Source organism: Schistocerca cancellata, chromosome 3, assembly GCF_023864275.1.
Source record: "Schistocerca cancellata isolate TAMUIC-IGC-003103 chromosome 3, iqSchCanc2.1, whole genome shotgun sequence".
Classification (NCBI taxonomy): domain Eukaryota; kingdom Metazoa; phylum Arthropoda; class Insecta; order Orthoptera; family Acrididae; genus Schistocerca; species Schistocerca cancellata.
The window spans coordinates 872,043,294-872,062,825 of record NC_064628.1 but is presented as its reverse complement, the minus strand read 5'-3'; the positions used below and the strand labels follow the sequence as shown (position 1 = coordinate 872,062,825).

Genomic DNA, 19,532 nt, shown 5'->3' with positions numbered 1-19,532 from the left:
AGAAAATGTTGAGCAATGCGCAACACAAAGCAATAAGTAATGGCTACCACACAATTACTTCCTGATGCTGACAGTCTGGTTAACCTCAACCAGTACTTGATGCAACCACAGTATAAAACATCTGTCACCTAGAACTGCCACATTAAACTGTCTCCATTTATTAACTTTTAAACTTTGGCTAGGAGAAAAACACGTGAGTTTCTTTCCTCTAAGATACTACGCTCAACACTCGAGTCCCTATGTTGCATTACAGCACTTGTACCCTATACAGACCATTCCACTGCCCACAACTCGCATGAGAGCAGAGCATCAAGTGCACCAATACGTCATCACATTTGTGCACTTTTTGTTTTGCAATCATGGTCTTACATATTTATCTTTAGAAATTGGGCTTCACCAGATGATCTTCACTACTAGTGACTGAAAACTAAGTAATTTTTCAGTATTTATATGCAGAAAATAAAGCTACTGCAAACTATCTCTGATAAAACAGTTCATCTGGGTTCAACTCGCTATGAAACAGCATTTATAAGGTAATTTAGCATTTTCTTATTTTGAAGCAAAATTCACATCTGTATTCACATTTATCACAAATTATGGACTTTTCAGGTCCCTATTTATGAAACTGCAGGGGACATGTGTAATTAGTTGCCAGAATTGTAGACACATGAGGAGACTCTGTTCCCACTGCTGTTAATTAGAAAGTTCTTAAAAGCATTATACACATATGTCCTGCTAGAGTTTTAGTTTATTACTGCATGGAGCAGGTGTTATTAGCAAAATGAACATGTTACCTAAGGCTTGTAAATGATGTAACATAGCTTTACAGCTTTAAATAAATGTGAAATAAAATGTTACTATGATACATAAATGTGAAATATATGAGCACAATATTGTAACCAATAAGCTATGGAATGAAGAACGAAAATAATTTTGTGACAAACAGTATTTTACAATGGCAGGCATTTTTAAGCATATGCAGTGAAACCCTGGTTTTACACTTTTCAAGGGACTTCAAAAAAATTGTGTAAAATGCAGGAAAGTGTAAAATGTGGGACATAACACTTTAAGCTACGAAAGTTACGTATAGGTTACCCCCTTGCATTTTCACACTTGATGTATGATATGTACACATAACAGGCATCAAAAGGCTTTCAGTGTCTTGTTTATTATCTAATCTTGTTTATTATCTAATAAAAACCACTGATGTAACTGGAACTGACAACTGTTTCGGAAGTAGGAACGTTTGGCTCCATTACATAAGCCATAATCGATGTTTTTGAAAGCCTGCAGCCGTCATTCATTATTTAAATAATAAAAATACTGCACTAGTTACTTGAATACGTGTTAGTCTGCATCTCTTGCACTGTAGTCATCTTTTTGATGTTATCAGGTACTGTGCCTCCTCGCTAATGGCGCACACCACACACATACAAACTACACTCTCATTGTTTGTTTGTGCAAGATCACAAAAAATACATATGCAAATACTGCACTTGACAACAAGAATAAATTCTTGAGACACTTTTTGCTCATCATGCAAACAACACATAACCAGTGCTGTGTTAAACAAAAATTACGCGAAGCGAAATGTAGTGTGAGGAGGGCTATGCGAGAGGCGTTCAATGAATTCGAAAGTAAAGTTCTATGTACTGACTTGGCAGAAAATCCTAAGAAATTTTGGTCTTATGTCAAAGCGGTAGGTGGAGCAAAACAAAATGTCCAGACACTCTGTGACCAAAATGGTACTGAAACAGATGATGGCAGACTAAAGGCCGAAATACTAAATGTCTTTTTCCAAAGTTGTTTCACAGAGGAAGATTGCACTGTAGTTCCTTCTCTAGATTGTCGCACAAATGACAAAATGGTAGATATCGAAATAGACGACAGAGGGATAGAGAAACAATTAAAATCGCTCAAAAGAGGAAAGGCCTCTGGACCTGATGGGATACCAGTTCAATTTTACACAGAGTACGCGAAGGAACTTGCCCCCCTTCTTGCAGCGGTGTACCGTAGGTCTCTAGAAGAGCGTAGCGTTCCAAAAGATTGGAAAAGGGCACAGGTCATCCCGTTTTCAAGAAGGGACGTCGAACAGATGTGCAGAACTATAGACCTATATCTCTAACGTCGATCAGTTGTAGAATTTTGGAACACGTATTGTGTTCGAGTATAATGACTTTTCTGGAGACGAGAAATCTAATCTGTAGGAATCAGAATGGGTTTAGAAAAAGACGGTCATGTGAAACCCAGCTCGCGCTATTCGTCCACGAGACTCAGAGGGCCATAGACACGGGTTCACAGGTAGATGCCGTGTTTCTTGACTTCCGCAAGGCGTTCAATACAGTTCCCCACAGTCGTTTAATAAACAAAGTAAGAGCATATGGACTATCAGACCAATTGTGTGATTGGATTGAAGAGTTCCTAGATAACAGGACGCAGCATGTTATTCTCAATGGAGAGAAGTCTTCCGAAGTAAGAGTGATTTCAGGTGTGCCGCAGGGGAGTGTCATAGGACCGTTGCTATTCACAATATACATAAATGACCCGGTGGATGACATCGGAAGTTCACTGAGGCTTTTTGCAGATGATGCTGTGGTGTATCGAGAGGTTGTAACAATGGAAAATTGTACTGAAATGCAGGAGGATCTGCAGCGAATTGACGCATGGTGCAGGGAATGGCAATTGAATCTCAATGTAGACAAGTGTAATGTGCTGCGAATACACAGAAATATAGATCCTTTATCATTTAGCTACAAAATAGCAGGTCAGCAACTGGAAGCAGTTAATACCATAAATTATCTGGGAGTACGCATTAGGAGTGATTTAAAATGGAATGATCATATAATGTTGATTGTCGGTAAAGCAGATGCCAGACTGAGATTCATTGGAAGAATCCTAAGGAAATGCAATCCGAAAACAAAGGAAGTAGGTTACAGTACGCTTGTTCGCCCACTGCTTGAATACTGCTCAGCAGTGTGGGATCCGTACCAGGTAGGGTTGATACAAGACATAGAGAAGATCCAACGGAGAGCAGCGCGCTTCGTTACAGGATCATTTAGTAATCGCGAAAGCGTTACGGAGATGATAGATAAACTCCAGTGGAAGACTCTGCAGGAGAGACGCTCAGTAGCTCGGTACGGGCTTTTGACAAAGTTTCGAGAACATACCTTCACCGAAGAGTCAAGCAGTATATTGCTCCCTCCTACGTATATCTCGCGAAGAGACCATGAGTATAAAATCAGAGAGATTAGAGCCCACACAGAGGCATACCGACAATCCTTCTTTCCACGAACAATACGAGACTGGAATAGAAGGGAGAACCGATAGAGGTACTGAAGGTACCCTCCGCCACACACCGTCAGGTGGCTTGCGGAGTATGGATGTAGATGTAGATGTAGAAAGTAAAAACATTTGAGGAATGCAAAGTGAATAACAGTGTCTACTAGTGTTCCAAGTGGTCAAATGCCAAAACGTGTTAAATATGGCCCGCAAAGGTATCACAACAATCACGAAACTGCACAGTGGAGAGAGTTTGGAAATGGTTGTGATTGGTCACGACATCTTTATTCGAACGAACCTAGTTACTCCCACGAGCCACCATGTCAAGTAGAGCTTAGTGGCGGCAGGAGATACGGCACGAATTATTCCAACTCTTACATGTTTATCAGTTCAAATTGGCTGAGTAGAGTGCCCTGGTACCAAAAAACTTAGCCACGTAATATTTGTAAACACTGCTGGATGGCCAACATCAAGCCAGCGTCATTTTCTTTCTTCATGAACATGTTTTCACAATGCGTAAATCCCGGGAAAATTATTAATATGTTAACACAAAATCAGATGTTAATTAGCATTGTGGAAATAGGAAATTTGACGGGAATGATAAAAAATGTCAAACAGCGGGAAAACATTAATTCCAGGAATGTAAAAGTGGGGTTATACTGTATCTCTCCATAGTGCCTTCATGGACTCCAGAGCCTGTACTTCAAAATGTACTGTAGTACATTCACTGTTTCCCTTACAATTTTTGACTGCTCATACTGCATTATCTGGAATCATGTACTACTGATACTTTCACAATGTACAAGGCAAATACTCATATAACTGTAGAAACATATACTCATATAACTGCACATGATGGAGGTAAAACATTACAAATGTTAATAAACTCATAGTCCATAGAACATATCTGAATGTCTTTCCACTTGGAAGCTCCTAGCAAGCATTTAATTGACTATTTTCACATGGAAGTTTGCTAACACTTGCACTGCAGTAAGGAATGAACAGTGACTATGTTAATGCAGATAGACAAGTCTCACGCCATGTGAGGCGCTGCAGCTATGTACTGGGCAACACTTTAGGGGTGGTGGTCTATCACTGTAACAACCAGTTTTCAGTTGTATCAATTTTTTCATCTGCAGTTTAACCTGACTGTAAAAACAGATCAGAATAACCAGTTTCTGAAATAGCCTTTCTTTATAGCTGTTATTTCCATAATCAATGACGTTGTCAAACAAAGATTAAAAAATTATAATTCAGGTGAAGAGTATGAGATCTCAATTGATACGGGGTTGAGGCTGTGGCAGAAATCTGTCTCAGTATCTCTAGAAAAGATGGCAAAAGTGAAGGAGACAGGTGTGGTAACAGAGTGCAAAAGGTCACATGCCGATTATTTTCCTGCATCATCACTCTTGGATGGAATCAATTTTTCAGCCCGAAGCAATCACAAAATTAAGGATTCAGTTATTATCCCAAGTTTACAGTACGTCAACAGAATTATACATATGTCAATCAAATTTACCTGCTCTCCTTGTAACGTGCCACTGTTTCGTTTGTGCACCCCATTTTCAATCTTTTAACACAAATGCAACACTGCACTTCATTCCTACCACTCTCCGTAAAATACTCCCAAATTAGGAATGATGCTATTCTGCAATACAACCAATGTCCAACGACAAAGGTGAGGAACTATCGTACAGACCAAGTGTGGGCAAATCTTTAACAATGCATGTGTATGCATGCCACCTAATAGGCCAGGCTTCACCACATTCCACCAGGTACATTATTGTCTCACCAGTGGTGTACCAATTCTTATGTCATATGTTTGTTTCTCGTTTTGATGTGACTATTAAAATAACACTAATTGCTATTCCCATTTTCTTCAATAACCAAATATTTCAAAACAATGGAAATTTTACAAACAAACATTGCTCTTTTTAAAAAAAGTTTTATTTAAAAAACAAAGAATTTTTGCACACTGTTAGATGAAACTGATGTGCCTGTTTTTACATGGTTATTAGTAAAAAATTGAAAGACCTGTTACAACCAAGACCATACAAATACCAAAAATAGCAGTTATTCAGATCCAAAATACCAGTATCAGTTTTAACCAATAAGTTTTTACCATCCCTACCACACTTCGCATGATTTTTCGACTCTTTATTAAAATATTGTTACTCACTCAGCTGTGTCTTCCTCTTTCCTCTGCTGCCGTCTTGCCAGCATGTTCTTTATCAGCAGCACACTCTGTGGACACAATGTCAGGACGAACCACAGCATCCTTGGTAACTGGAATGGCAAGGTGTCCCAAACCCTGTCATCAAAACAAGTCATTACTTTTAGCTAGTACACTAATACTAAATAAAAACGGAAAACCAATTCAAAAACAAGTGTTAAATTGGCAAAGGCAACTACTTGGACAGTTTATCTGCTTCTTTGCAAATTTTTAAAAAATATTTTTATAGTTAACTTCAATTTTGCTTCTATCCCTAAATAACTAGTACATAACATTTAAAACAAAACACCATATCCACTAAAGTAGTTCTGTGAGCTCGCTAATGAGGTTTCATAATACATTTCTGTATCATTTATGACATCTCCATCTAGAAATGTAGAGAGTAAATGAAGAAAAGAAAGCAAAAACATTGCCAAGTGGAATAGAAAGCTAAACTCTGAGCATCAGAAACTAGTGGTTTGTACTGCAAGGGAAGTGAGAAAACAACTACATGTAAACGACTACTCTGCAATTTACACTTTAGTGTTTGGCAGAGGGCGCATACAACCACCATCAGAGTATTGCCCTACTGTTCCACTCTCAAAAAGAATTTAGGAAAAGTGAACACCTCAATTTTTTGTGCAATCTCTTATTTTATTATGACAGTTATTTCTCCCTATATGTGTATAAAACTCACAACTGCCATCAATACTACTACTCTGACTCTAAGGCACATTAGGCAATGTTAACATATTAAGGAAGAAATGGAAATACCCTTAGGAAGCAGTCCAGTGAGTTTTTAGTTTTTATCCTCTTTTTTTTTTTTAAAAAAAAAAGATAATATTTTGCATATATTTTTGTTCAAGATTGTTTGATGCTAAGAGGTCTAGTATGTTATTGCAAATCATTTACCCTTCATGTGGGCTCCAAGACTAATTGCCTGAAGAAACTATTTAGTACAATTTCAGATGATGTTTTATGCTTACCACCAACTTTAAACATGTATCTTCAACATATTGGGGCAGGGGGGTTGGCAGTGGAGGCAAGTAATCACTTCTTTACCCAAATAGTTGACCTGTTCATTCCCTAAGATAACCATGAGACTTGGTGCCTAGAGAAAGAGAACTGAGCAGCAAGTAGGACTAAGTTCAGCGGGCAGGTCAGGAAGAAAAATTGTTCAAATGGCTCTGAGCACTATGGGATTTAGCTTCTGAGGTCATCAGTGTCCTATAACTTAGAACTACTTAAACCTAACTAACCTAAGGATATTACACACATCCACGCCCAAGGCAGGATTCGAACCTGCGACCGTAGTGGTCACGTGGCTCCATACTGTAGCACCTAGAACCGCTCGGCCACTCCAGCAGGCGGTCATGAAGAGCAAAGACCACAGAGTATCAGCCCATGGCCTGTAGATTACTCACTAAGTCACTACATATTTAAACATAGTCAAAGGAGGTCCATTTAATAAAGGGGATGGTTCTGTTAACAGCTATCAGTTCCAATGTAAAAATACTACATGTTCATGGCAAGAAATGATATTCCTGTCCAGCAGATGTAAAAGCATACCCTGTCTTATCCCCAGTTTTAGAGCCATCTGTGTAAAAAATGGTAACACCCCGAAACTCCTGAAGTACTGGGGTAACAGGTGACAAAGGGTCATTAGGACGACAGACTTGAGGACCCTGAAATAGATCAGTGCTAATTTGTGGGTTGTGAACCAGCCATGGATAAGACCCAGAGCAGCTCTTGACTGTTGGCAGCCCAGAAGACTACAGAGCATGGCCTACATCTCGGAATGAAGAGGCATATGTTCTCTGGAATGAGACACATTGCTTCCACCATTTCTTCTTGCTGCATTCAGACAGCGAGCCTTAGCACAAAATCACTTAAATTGATATGACTGGTCTGTGAATCCCTCAGAACACTGCAGGGCTCTTCCGTGATCCTGAATAGATATTGCAATGTCTTTAGTCCACAGTGGCATGGGCCAGTACTGGACAAAGGGGAATAGCAATGCCACCAGTATAACTGATTGCAACAGAGATGTTTAACACAATCTCATCAGTGCAATCTGATAGAGAGGGGGTGAAGGTAAATGCAGAGGCACACAACTGTCAGTTGGCTGCTCAAAGCAGCCAATGAGATAGTCTGTTCATTTGCCATAGGGAAGGAAGCAACAGGATCACTGGAAAGTTGTTACAGTCACGAAGATCATAATGTAGTGACCAATGCAGTGAAGAGATGGCAGAAAGAGATCGTTAGATCGACAGCTGAAGGGTGCCCTGGGCGGTGTTGAAGGGGATAGGAGTTCCATCATTGAGACGGTACAGTTACTGGTCTGTAAGAAACTGGCCAACTAGAAGGCCTCTACCAGACAAAGGGGTACTCCCCCACAGGGAGTCCATTGGTGGTGTGCACTGAAATGCCCAAGTAGGAGAAAAGTAGGGGGTGTTGTAGGATTAAGATGGTCAAAGGTAAATAAAGTCCTGTCTGAAGGTATGTAAATATTGCAAATGGTGATCGCTGATGTCTCTTGCACTTTCATCGCTATTGCTTCCTATGTGATACAAAGAGAACCTACCCACTGATCACATCAATGCAAACCAATTACAGACTCCTGCAGCAACCCTGTCATGGCCAACAGGACTGACAGAAAGCATGATAACCATGATGCATTGGAGAATAGTCATCTGTGAAGTGCATTTCTTGAAGGGCAATGCAAATTGCAGAAGAGAGGGAAATGAGGTGTGTAATTCCAACAGGTACAGGTGATGGTAATATCCACTACACTTCCACTGAATGATCATGTTACACATGTTCAGATTAGGTGTCAAGGGCTTAAGAGGACTCGTCATGTCCCAAGATCACTGTGTGTAACCAATAGGAATCTAACCACATCAATGAGCATTGGTTCAAAATCCAATGGCGCGGGGGGCTCTGGCGCCTCCAGGTCACCAGAATAGCCTTGTCCTCATTCTGATTCTTCTCCGTTTCCTCCTCCACAGCCTTTGGTGGCTGGGATTCTTGCGAGAGCCCATCCTTGACAAGTGTGGGGCCAGATGAAGAGAGTACCGACATGTCTCAGTTCCTACAGCCCTTGGCTGGCACTGGCCCTCTGATCTGCAGGTTTCCGGGTAGACATGTCCCAAGTGCCATGGGTGGACACTGGAGGAGGAAGCTGCTCCTCCAGCCAGGTGTGGGAAGTGATTCTCAAAGACAGTACCATGTGCCCCACAAGAGAGGTGGTCAGTGGGAGAACTGGTTTCGAAAAATTTGATGCAGTGGAAATTAATGGCTGTAACTTCTGGATGATTGGATGTCATATCGACAGGATGTAAGTGTTCAAATTTTTTATGTGCCTCAGTATTCATTGCTGAGGGTACAGACAGACAGTCTTGTGAAGTACTAAGCATGAAGCAAGGAATGCTGACTCATTTGAATGTTTGTTTCTGTTGTAATGATTCACAATTTTGACTTGTCAATTAAATTAAGGGAGAAAGTAAAACGAGATAGGCAACGGTCTATGGCAGATCTGATGACAGAGTACAATGGTGGTGGGGGCACATGTTTTGAAGTACAGGGTGTACATAAAGTTCGGGAACATTTTCAATTATTTATTGCATAAGAACCAAACATTGTACAGATATCATACATATGTCATTTTGAAGAGAAACCCTGAAAGTTTCCTCCCCCCCCCTCCCCCCATGTATACTGCCACAGCGGAGTTTGGTAATTTGCCAATAGCCAGTGCTACTCGCAAACATGGAGCTGCCACATCAAGGGGAAAGCTATTTCATGAAATGGTCTCCCCGATCACCAGATCTCACCCCATGTTACTTTTTTCTGTGGGGACATGTTAAAGATCTGGTATATGTACCACCTCTATCACGTGATGTAGCACAGCTTCAGGAGAGAATACGGGAAGCGACTGCCAAAGTCGATGATGCCATGCTGGGACGGGTATGGCCAGAATTTGATTACCGTATTGACTTCTGCCAGGTCACTCATGGTTCCCATATCGAATGTTTGTAAAAAAAAACTTTCAGCGTTTCTCTTCAAAATGCAATATGTACGATATCTGTACAATGTTTAGTTCTGGTGCAATAAATAATTGAAAGTGTTCCCAGACTTTTTGTACACCCTGTATTTTACTGAGCATGGGGCTCTGCAGCAGATGATCCCAACGTGTTTCCACGTTCACCCAAAGGAATCATCAATTACGACAGCAGTGAGCACGAGAATGCCAAGGTTGGACCACTGATCAGCAGAAATATGTCACTTGGTCAGATGAACATGGTTGTACCTGGATAGGCACGATGCAGGCGAACAGCTGCTCAAAACATGCACTACGCCATGGATGCAGGTGGTGGAGGGCAGCATTATGCCATTTGGTGGGTGGGGGCATTCACCTGGGCTTTCATGAGACCTGTGGACTCCATTAACATTGTTGCAGGTCATCTGAATCCCTTCACAGATTATGTCTTCCCTGGTGGTAATGGCATTTTCTAACATAACTGTCCACGTCACAAGACCAGAATTATGCAACATTGGTTTGAGGAGCAGAATAGTGAACTAATGTTGATGTCTTGGCCAAAAAATTCACCTGATCTGAACCCGATGGAATCCATCTGGTATGCTCTGCATCCACAAAGACTGGCCCAATATTTATGGGAAATGCGTGACCTGTGACTGTTGCCACATAGCACTGGAAACCTATCAAAGACTTGTTGAATCCATACCAGGCTGAACTGATACTACACTGCATTTGAAAGATGGACCAACATACTATTAAGCTAGTGCTCATAATTTTCTGATCCATCAGTGCATGGACACACATGGTTAGATTTGATTGCAGTTAAGAAATCGTCCCTCACAATTTAAACAAAAAATGTCCTCTCACATGCTACACACTAAGGAGTTTGTAACCTATGACAAAGTGTGTGTTGTGTAATTAACATAGCTGGTGAAACAATGGTTTCCAAAGTGATACATGCATCACATATAGCCCTACAGGATCTAATTGCTCTGAACAACCACCCCCACACTGTTACAAACATATACAAAAACAGTACCAACTGATGAGTCGCTAGGTGACTTGAAACCAGTAGTGGGAAAATAAAAGTTGTACAATCTTAAAGGCGACTGGTTGCCGTGGCTACTCAAATCTTTATTCATCACAGTGTTCCACACCCATAATAGATTTTCACTTTTTTTTCCCTTTATAATGTATAAAGGGTCTCGCTGACCAAGCCACTACCAACAAAATTCCAATATGCCACTTTTGCATATAAGGTAACAGAAAAAGATAAACATTCGTTATAACTGGAAACCGGTAAAATCGCCTAATCAAATACCCTGCAACTAATGTGACATTGAGAGTGCAAATCTAAATAATGTTACTTCATTATTATTTATTCCTTCCATGTAAGGCTTATTCTTGCATTCATCTCACATGCACAAATATTTTTTATTATTAATTGTGAAGAAATAATGATAAATACATTTAAGAGATTGATAATAGATAGTACAAACCTTGGTGAAGGAATCTCTAAAACTATTGTATCTGGAAGAGCAGGCCCATCATATTTTCCTTTCTTCTGTTTTTTCTGTAGTCTCTTTAGTTTTGCTTCTAAAAACTGTTGCTGAAAATAGAATATTACAATACTTGAAAAAAATTACAAGTTTAGATAAATAAAAATATCACAAACATAAGCTAGTCTTTGCATTATGAAGTACCTTGCTTGAGATTTACAATTTGGTCCTCATATTGTTTACTATATAGACTGTGTATAATGGACAGGCATGCCTCTAATCATGGGGCAAATATCTGCTGGCATAATAAACAACAGGTAAGATTATATTTCTTAAGCAAAGAATTCTTGATTTTACTCTCAATATCAAAGAATTGTGAATATTTGAGTAACAAGTGGACTGCATCTACTTATCACCAGTTTCCTTCACATTTACAGTGCATGTAGGGCTTGGCCTGAAATATAAGTTACAGAAATAGAACGTCCAGATGGCTAACCAATTAGAAAAAAATAGAAATTCTGGTGCAGGTCAGATGAGAAATGAACCATCTGAGCTAGTGTAGCTGCCAGGCAGCGGTTCGTACAGCAGAAAGAATGTTGTTGTTGTGGTCTTCAGTCCATAGGCTGGTTTGATGCAGCTCTTCATGCTATTCTATCGTGTGCGAGCCTCTTCACGTGTGAATAACTACTGCAATTTACACCTTCTGAATCTGCTTACTGTATACGTCTCTTGGTCTCCTCCTACAATTTTTGCTCCTCAACACTTAACTGGTGATCCCTTGATGTCTCAGAATGTGTATTACCAACTGATCCCTTCTTCTACTCACATTGTGCCACAAATTTCTTTTCTCCCCAATTCTATCAAATACCTCCTCATTAGTTACATTATCTGCCTACCTAATAATCTGCATTCTTCTGTAGCACCATATTTCAAATGTCTCCATTCTCTTCTTGTCTAAACTGTTTATCATCCATGTTTCATTTGCATACATAGCTACACTCCTTACAAATACTTCTAGAAAAGATTTCCTCATACTTAAATCTATATACAATGCTAATAAATTTCTCTTCCACAGAAATGCTTTCCTTGCTATTGTCAGTCTACATTTTATATCCTCTCTACTTCAGACATCATCAGTTATTTTGCTGCTCAAGCAACAAAACTCATCTACTACTGTATGTGTTTTACTTGTGAGTCTCATTCCCTCAGCACCACTTGATTTAATTTGACTTCATCCCATTATCCTGATTCTGCTTTTGTTGAAGTTCATTTTACATCCTTCTTTCAATACAGTATCTCACTCTCTACTTTGCCATCTCTAACTGAATTAAAATGTCATTGGGAAACTTCAAGGTTTTCATTTCTTCTCCCTGTACTTTAATTCCTCCCCAAAATTTGTCATTTGTTTCCTTTACTGCTTAGTCAATGTACGGATTGAGTAACATCAGTGACAGGCTACAACCCTGCCTCACACACTTCTCAACTACTGCTTCCCTTTCATGCACCTAAACTCTTGTAACTGCCTTCTCGTTTCTGTACAAGTTGTAAATATCCTTTTGGTCCTGCACTTTACCCCTCCTACCACTAGAATTTTAATGAAAGTATTGCAATCAACATTGCCAAAAGCTTTTTCTAAGTCTACAAATGCTACAAACTTAGGTTTGCCTTCCCATAACATACTTTTTATGAGTTATAGGAACAGAATTGCCTTGCATGTTCCTTCATTTCTCCAAAATCCACACTGATCTTTGAGGTCCACTTCTACAACTTTATCCATTCTTCTGTAAAGAATTCATATTAGTATTTTGCTACCCATGATTATTAGACTGACAGCACCTGCTTTCTTTGGAACTGGAATAATAACATTCTTCTTGAAGTGTGAGGGTATTCTGCTTCTCTTATACACCAGATGGAAGAGATCTGTCTCCCTACAGTATCAGTAGTTCTGATGGAATGTCGTCTACTTCCAGAGCCTTGTTTCACAGGGGTATTCATTAAAAAAACAGGGGAAGCAGTAATTGTCTTGGCATCTTCCACACATTATAAATGGTGCACATTTTACAATTATGTTATTGTTTCAAAGTTGCTATAGAAAAACAACTTTGTTTATATTCATAAAAGGTTCTCTCTCATCACACAACTTGACATCAATCCCTGCTTAATTCATTATTTCACCAAATATTAACAAGGATAGATGGTGATGTAAAATGGAATACATATTGGTGCATTCTCCTGGGGATGTAGTTTCTTTTCCCTCTCAATCGACCAATTCTACCTGTATCAGTAAACTATTATTCATGTGCTGCCACTAAGGGCTGCTCGAAGGTCAAAATGAAATTAACAGGATATGAAAAACTGTGCATTTCAATTACAATCCTTTCTTGGGAAGTTATTTGTGGAGTTCTCAAGGACAATGCAAGTAATATCTTTCCTTGGATGTTTACTTGCAAACCAAATTTTCCTTTGTCTTTCCTTTCGGTGCCTCTTACAAAAATATTAATAAAGGCAACATTTTGAGCATTAGTTCAGTTTATTTGCAGTGCAAGCACTGCAAAAACTGAAAATAAAGAAGTTTCCAATGAGTGATTCAACCCCAAGGCTTTTGGATCACAGTTATGCACTCATTATGCTATGCTGCACCAACTGCTACCTGGCTACTATGCCAATATAAATGGTTTTGGCCATATTTGACCCATGTCAAAAATGCTATTCTTTTTTCTAAATGCTTGGGCATCTGTAACTTTCACTTTCGGCTAAGTGTCTGTGGCCAGAGATATCAGTCGTGTGTGGGTTGTGCTTGCGTATTATGCTTTAGAAGAGGGCCTTTTGGCCAAATGTTTAAATGTTTAGCAGTTATTTTGTTGTGGCTGTCTGTGACTCAACAGCTTCTCTATATACATGACATGTATTCTCAGTTGTGAATATGGACAATCATCAGTTGTATAATGGAATGACAACAATGAAAATTTGTGCCGGGCTGGGACCTGAAACTGGATTTCCTGCTTATCGCAAGTGGTCACCTTACCATCTGGCTATCCGAAGATGACTCAGTCAGACCCAAACTTCCATATGTTGTCAACCATGTACCTACAACCTGTACTCGTACATCCATTATGTACACTCCCTACAGGGAAGTCACTTGTCCAGTTTCGGTGGATAAATACAATATTGCAGTGCCTATGTTATTCCGAATTATGGTGCAATGCAAAGAACAGGCAATGCAGCGACTACAGCCATTATGTCCATATTTGCGATTGCGTCATGTATTTCTCACTGCCATAGTTGCTGCAGTGCCTGTTCCTTCGAACATGCAAGCATGTCCAAAGGAACATTGCATCATAATTCGGAATAACACAGGAAATGCAATATCTTATAGCATCTACTCTACATGGTGAGTAGCAAGCTATCCTTTTCATAATACTCTCTATAGAAAGAAAACAGCATCATCTGCAGACAGCTTCAATACGTTTCCAATATTAATGGAATGAAATTTTATTACTACTCTACGTAACCTCCACCACACAGTCTATGACGACTTACATGATACAAAGCTAAAAAACATCCAAATCAGATAGGACAGGTCTCACACTGAAAATGATATGCAAGTTTGTGGTACTACATGCAAACAAAGTTAGCATTGTAAATTGGAAGTAGTCTTGACAGACCACATTTTCACACATCCACCTTCATGTCTACGGGCACACACCCAATATGGTGTCTAAACGATATAAAAAAAGAAAAAAAAAAAAAAAGGAAGATTGTGGTTTAACATTCCTCATTGCTAAGGTCATTAAAAGATGGAGAAGAAAGATTAGGATGTAAGATCCCATTAGTGACAAGATCATTAAGAGATGGGGCACAATCTCTGATAGGAGGAGAATGACTAAGGAAATTGGCCACGCCCCTTTTAAAGGAACTTCCCTGATATTTCAGAGAGCTGGGTAGAGACCTGAACTGTCTTCCTCCCGAGTGCAAGTCCGGTGTCTTATTGTTCACCTTGCTGCTCAGTTTAGTGCAAACAATTAATGAAGGTTGACTCAATGGATTTTTTATTCAGTTCCAATCACCTTTGGTCCTTACATAGTACTAACATCATTTGCACCATGGCAGCACATTCACTGTAATAACCAAATGTTTTAAACTCTCTATCCACACTGTTTAGACCGAGCAGCTTACACTGGTCTTTGATAGCAGAACACTGACTGAAATGTTAAGATCTAACTTCAACCACGTCACATTACCTTTCAATTACAATCTTTTTCAGTGATATCATCTTGCCACAGATTGTGCTTCCTAAAGGCATCTTGTGTGCCAGTTCATGATTGCCCTGCACACTGGCACTGGCAGTAAAAGAGTACTTGCGGAAGAGCAGATTCACTGTTTCTCTTCACTCATGTACACCCAAATACGTAATACATTACTTAGTTTACTGTGCAGAACTCCAGTCACTGAAATAACATAATATTGAAAACACCCAAGAAGTCATAGTCATCTCCTCATAGAGGCTGCCCACATCATGTCTATTTTCATATTCTGGTAACTATTTGTGCAACTGGTTCCAGCGAGAGTAAAAGTCTACACAAACACACACATTAATATTGAATCGTCTCATCATTATGTTCAGTGGAGCTTTACAACTTTCCAATATAATATTTGAGACACATCACTCAAATTAGGTACGCAAAATGCACAAAAGTTCATGCCACCCTATTGTGAGCCCTTATGTATAAGAAATAATGAAACAAACTGTGCTCAACAAACAAACAAATGATGAATTCAGTATCTTTTTAAAACAGTTTCTTTAAAGCTCTGAAGACAGTTGCCCTTGTCCCATCACCGATGGATCATTACCAACATAAAAAATGAAATGAGCAGCTTGTGTCAAGCATCAGAAGTAAGGTACAACTCATCAAAACATTGAACAATGAGTTAGATTGGGTGCTGCTATTACATTTCTTTATTGGAATTTGGTTATGAACCAAAACATTATTGATCTCGAAACATGACTGACCCTCTTCTGACAGTCCTTTTGCCTCATTACAACAAAGAATTTGTTAGCTAATTGCTATAATTCATTAAGGGTCCACCACAGACATAGCGCTCTACTCAGTCTCACAAAACAAATATCCAGTAATGAATTCCTGGGATCTAGTGAAAATTTATGACAGTATAAAACACATTACAAGAACCTAACACATTCCACTGAATCAAACTCTATACCTTACTTGTTGATAAGTGCAAATATGAATCTACAACAAAACAAGAGCAGAGCGCTTCTATTGTTAAACATACTTATTTCATGGATGGAATAGTTCTCCATAAGGATTTTAAGGAAATGCAAAATAAATACTCATCGACAGAAATTCTTTAAATCTATAAAAAATTTCATTTGATTTCTGGGATGTCAGTATTCCAGCTAAGATGAAAGAACAGTGGGTGGGACTAGTATACTGTGGGAACTCAGCTTAAGCCATGACACCCAATCAACTCCTCATGCGACCACACCTTGCTACAAGAGGTTTGTTTGAATATATAATACAATGGATCTTAACAAGCCTACAGTGTAATTATGGTTGAATAAAATGTTCTGTTAACTTTAGCAAAGCACATTGCTGTTTCTCTACTAGTAGATTAGTCACCGTTCACAAGTCACCATTAAATGCTTCTGTATTAATACAAAGCTTCAATATTTTAGTAACACTATAAGTTAAACATCTACAGTATCACTCACCGCTGTATACTTCTTCTCCAGATATGCAGCCCATGCCACAATGTACTGTCCAACTGTTACTATCACAAACAGTATGAACGACATTTCAGCAAGGCCCATCTTCCGTACACGTCTGTAATAATACACTGCATGCTTCCAATCTGGAAGCCCATTCTCCAGCACTCGATCATACAATGCACGCTTCCTTTGATCACGAAGAACTTCATAAACTGCCACAAGCTGTAAATTAAATAATATTGCTTCTTACCAAACCTTTAATAATTTTTGGATGTTACATTGTTTAAATGGAATAACTGGCATATAGCAGCTCAAGTATTACCACTATGTGTGTTAACAGCCCACAACTGTATAAATAACTATGACCAACTAACAACATCTGTATTTTTGGATTTTCATGGAATCAAACTATTGTCACAATACAGTTAATTTACATTTGTGTTCTTCAAAACCATGAAAACATAGATGTGTAGAAAACTAGTGGAAACTTTGAGGTTCAACTGAACTGCATTGACACTTTCCCTTCTACCCGTAACCCAAGAATAAATTTTAGCAATTTCTTAATACGTATTATGCCTTGCAAATAATGCATCTACGAGCGTAGCAACAATCACTGTTTTTTGTGACAAAACTCTCACATACAGCATATGAAGCAGGAACTGTTCGTAGTTGTTACGTGTACCTTTATGGGTTTTTTTGCGCGGAGTGTCCGCGCGTATATTTTATTGGACTGTATGGAATACGTACCTGCCGAAACTTAATTTCTGCGTCTGGTGCATCATTCTTATCTGGGTGAATCTGTAGTGACAATCTTCTGTAAGCTTTACGTATGACCGCGGCGTCTGCATCCTGCAATCATACCCTACACACTTGCAATTTCACTGTCATCTAACATATAAAAGTCAAAAGCGTCTATGACATTTTAAAATATACGTACCTGTGGCACATCTAATAAAGAATAGAAATTCGTGTCAACTTCCTCCACTAAATCGAATATCTCCAGCTCCTCTGTGTCCCAACATCCAACACTCGCACAAAACAACACGACAATCAACACACATCTTCTAAGATTCATTGGCTTCTCGTTACTTTGCTGCAGTAGTATGGTAGGAATAATATATTATTAAAATTGCTAACTGGAAGTTAGTGGTATTAACCCTCAACATTTATATTTGTTATTTGAAACAGCAGAATCTGACGACACCAACTGATCCAGGCATTGACGATCCTACCAATTGTCATATTTTGCTACCTTGTTATGTTGAACGAGACGAAACAACATTCAGAAACCCCTACTTCGCCCGCAACGTCACCATGACAACGTATCCCATATGACATGGGGGTAAAATACAATCATTTAGGCTCTTTGCCCCAACGAGTCCACGTTATTTGTGAGTCAACCGCCGTGTATAATGTAAACACAGAAAGAGGTCTCGATGGTCTCATAGAACCCTAAAAAATAGTCAACATATTTCGAAATAAACATTTATGTACTTGCCTCATGGTAATGACAAGACGTCCGTCTTGAGGCCTGGAACAATGAGTAATTTCTGGGAAGTTATTTGAGTTTAATGTGACTTCTACGCCTTAGATCCCATAAAATTTTCCACTTTATTTCCTTCTCGGCCTTTATCTCACCGACTCATTTAAACGTGAGCACTCATGGCTTATTCAGCAGTTTCTTGTTTCTTAATATTACACCCCAAACATGGTTCGTCGTTAATATTTTCGAACATACGGAAATGGCTTTTTTTTTTTTTTACTCAGTCCGTCGTAAATACATACAACGTCTAAATCAATGCTGCAACCTAAGTTCATTAAGGACTCAATTTAATCTGGACTTCTTCATTTATTTTATTCTCTTATCGCTCACACAATGAATCTTGATTACAACAAAGAGATAGTAACAAACTTCTTTTTATGTTAAATCCGAAAGAATAATGAGGCTATTATTCCAGCATAATCTCGGCAAACATTTTACAAACACATACAAATACAAATAGTAATGTGTCATGTTCCCTCATGACCCTTTTCTCAGTAGCATATTTAGTTTAGGACGTTAACTGAGCTGGAAACAGAATTTTACTCCCAGATCTTGTTGCTTGTTGTTCTTGGTTTTTCACCCTCTGAAGAGTCTAGTTGTTGGTCTCGGGCTGACGGCAGAACTCGAGTGTCTTCAGGCTGTTGATCAACACATGTGTTGAGTTGATGAGGTCCTTGTGTACGAATATTGTTTCCTTTGCTTTTTGGGAATATTATACAGGTTTCAGATGAGTCATGTACTGTTTCAGCCGTGACACAAATTGAGGTAACTCTGCACACCTTTGTGTGCCATACTCTCGAAAAAGAATCAACTGGTATCCTGATGTACAGGCCATAGACCATTTCTGCAATTTTATTTATTTATTTACTCAAGCCTTGATAAGCTACCAGCAGTAACATTTTCTTCACGAGATATATGTCACAAATCAGTAGTAAACTGCAAAATACACTGGAGGCTACGTACTTTGATTGGCATTACTTTCTCAGTCTTTCACTTAAATGCAAATTTTAGAGTATGTATAAAAGTACAATTAATTTGGCGAGAGAGAGAGGTATAACATCACATTCACAATGCCTGTCGCAAGTTTTCTTCTTTATGTAAGCACCATGCAGGACGTGACGGTAGGTGCCGCTTTCAATCTTCTGTAACACGAACTAAGAAGAATAAAATTCGAAAGCTTTTTCCCTATTAATGATAATTATCTCTTCTCTCTTGCAGCATGACAACGCCGATGA

At 39.1% G+C, this 19,532-nt stretch overlaps 1 protein-coding gene across 1 annotated transcript in view; it reads right to left on the bottom strand.

Annotated features, from left to right (window-relative positions):
• Window positions 1–19,243, bottom strand: part of LOC126175941 (dnaJ homolog subfamily C member 1) — a 37,302-nt gene extending 18,059 nt beyond the window's left edge. Inside the window, exons 1-5 of the mRNA XM_049923017.1 lie at window positions 17,692–19,243; window positions 17,502–17,603; window positions 16,758–16,976; window positions 11,027–11,136; window positions 5,459–5,590 (exon numbers count right to left, since the gene is read on the bottom strand). Coding sequence (XP_049778974.1) covers window positions 5,459–5,590; window positions 11,027–11,136; window positions 16,758–16,976; window positions 17,502–17,603; window positions 17,692–17,829 — 701 coding nt within the window. The 5' untranslated portion in view covers window positions 17,830–19,243. The remainder of the gene's footprint in view (window positions 1–5,458; window positions 5,591–11,026; window positions 11,137–16,757; window positions 16,977–17,501; window positions 17,604–17,691) is intronic.
• Window positions 19,244–19,532: the final 289 nt, after the last annotated feature.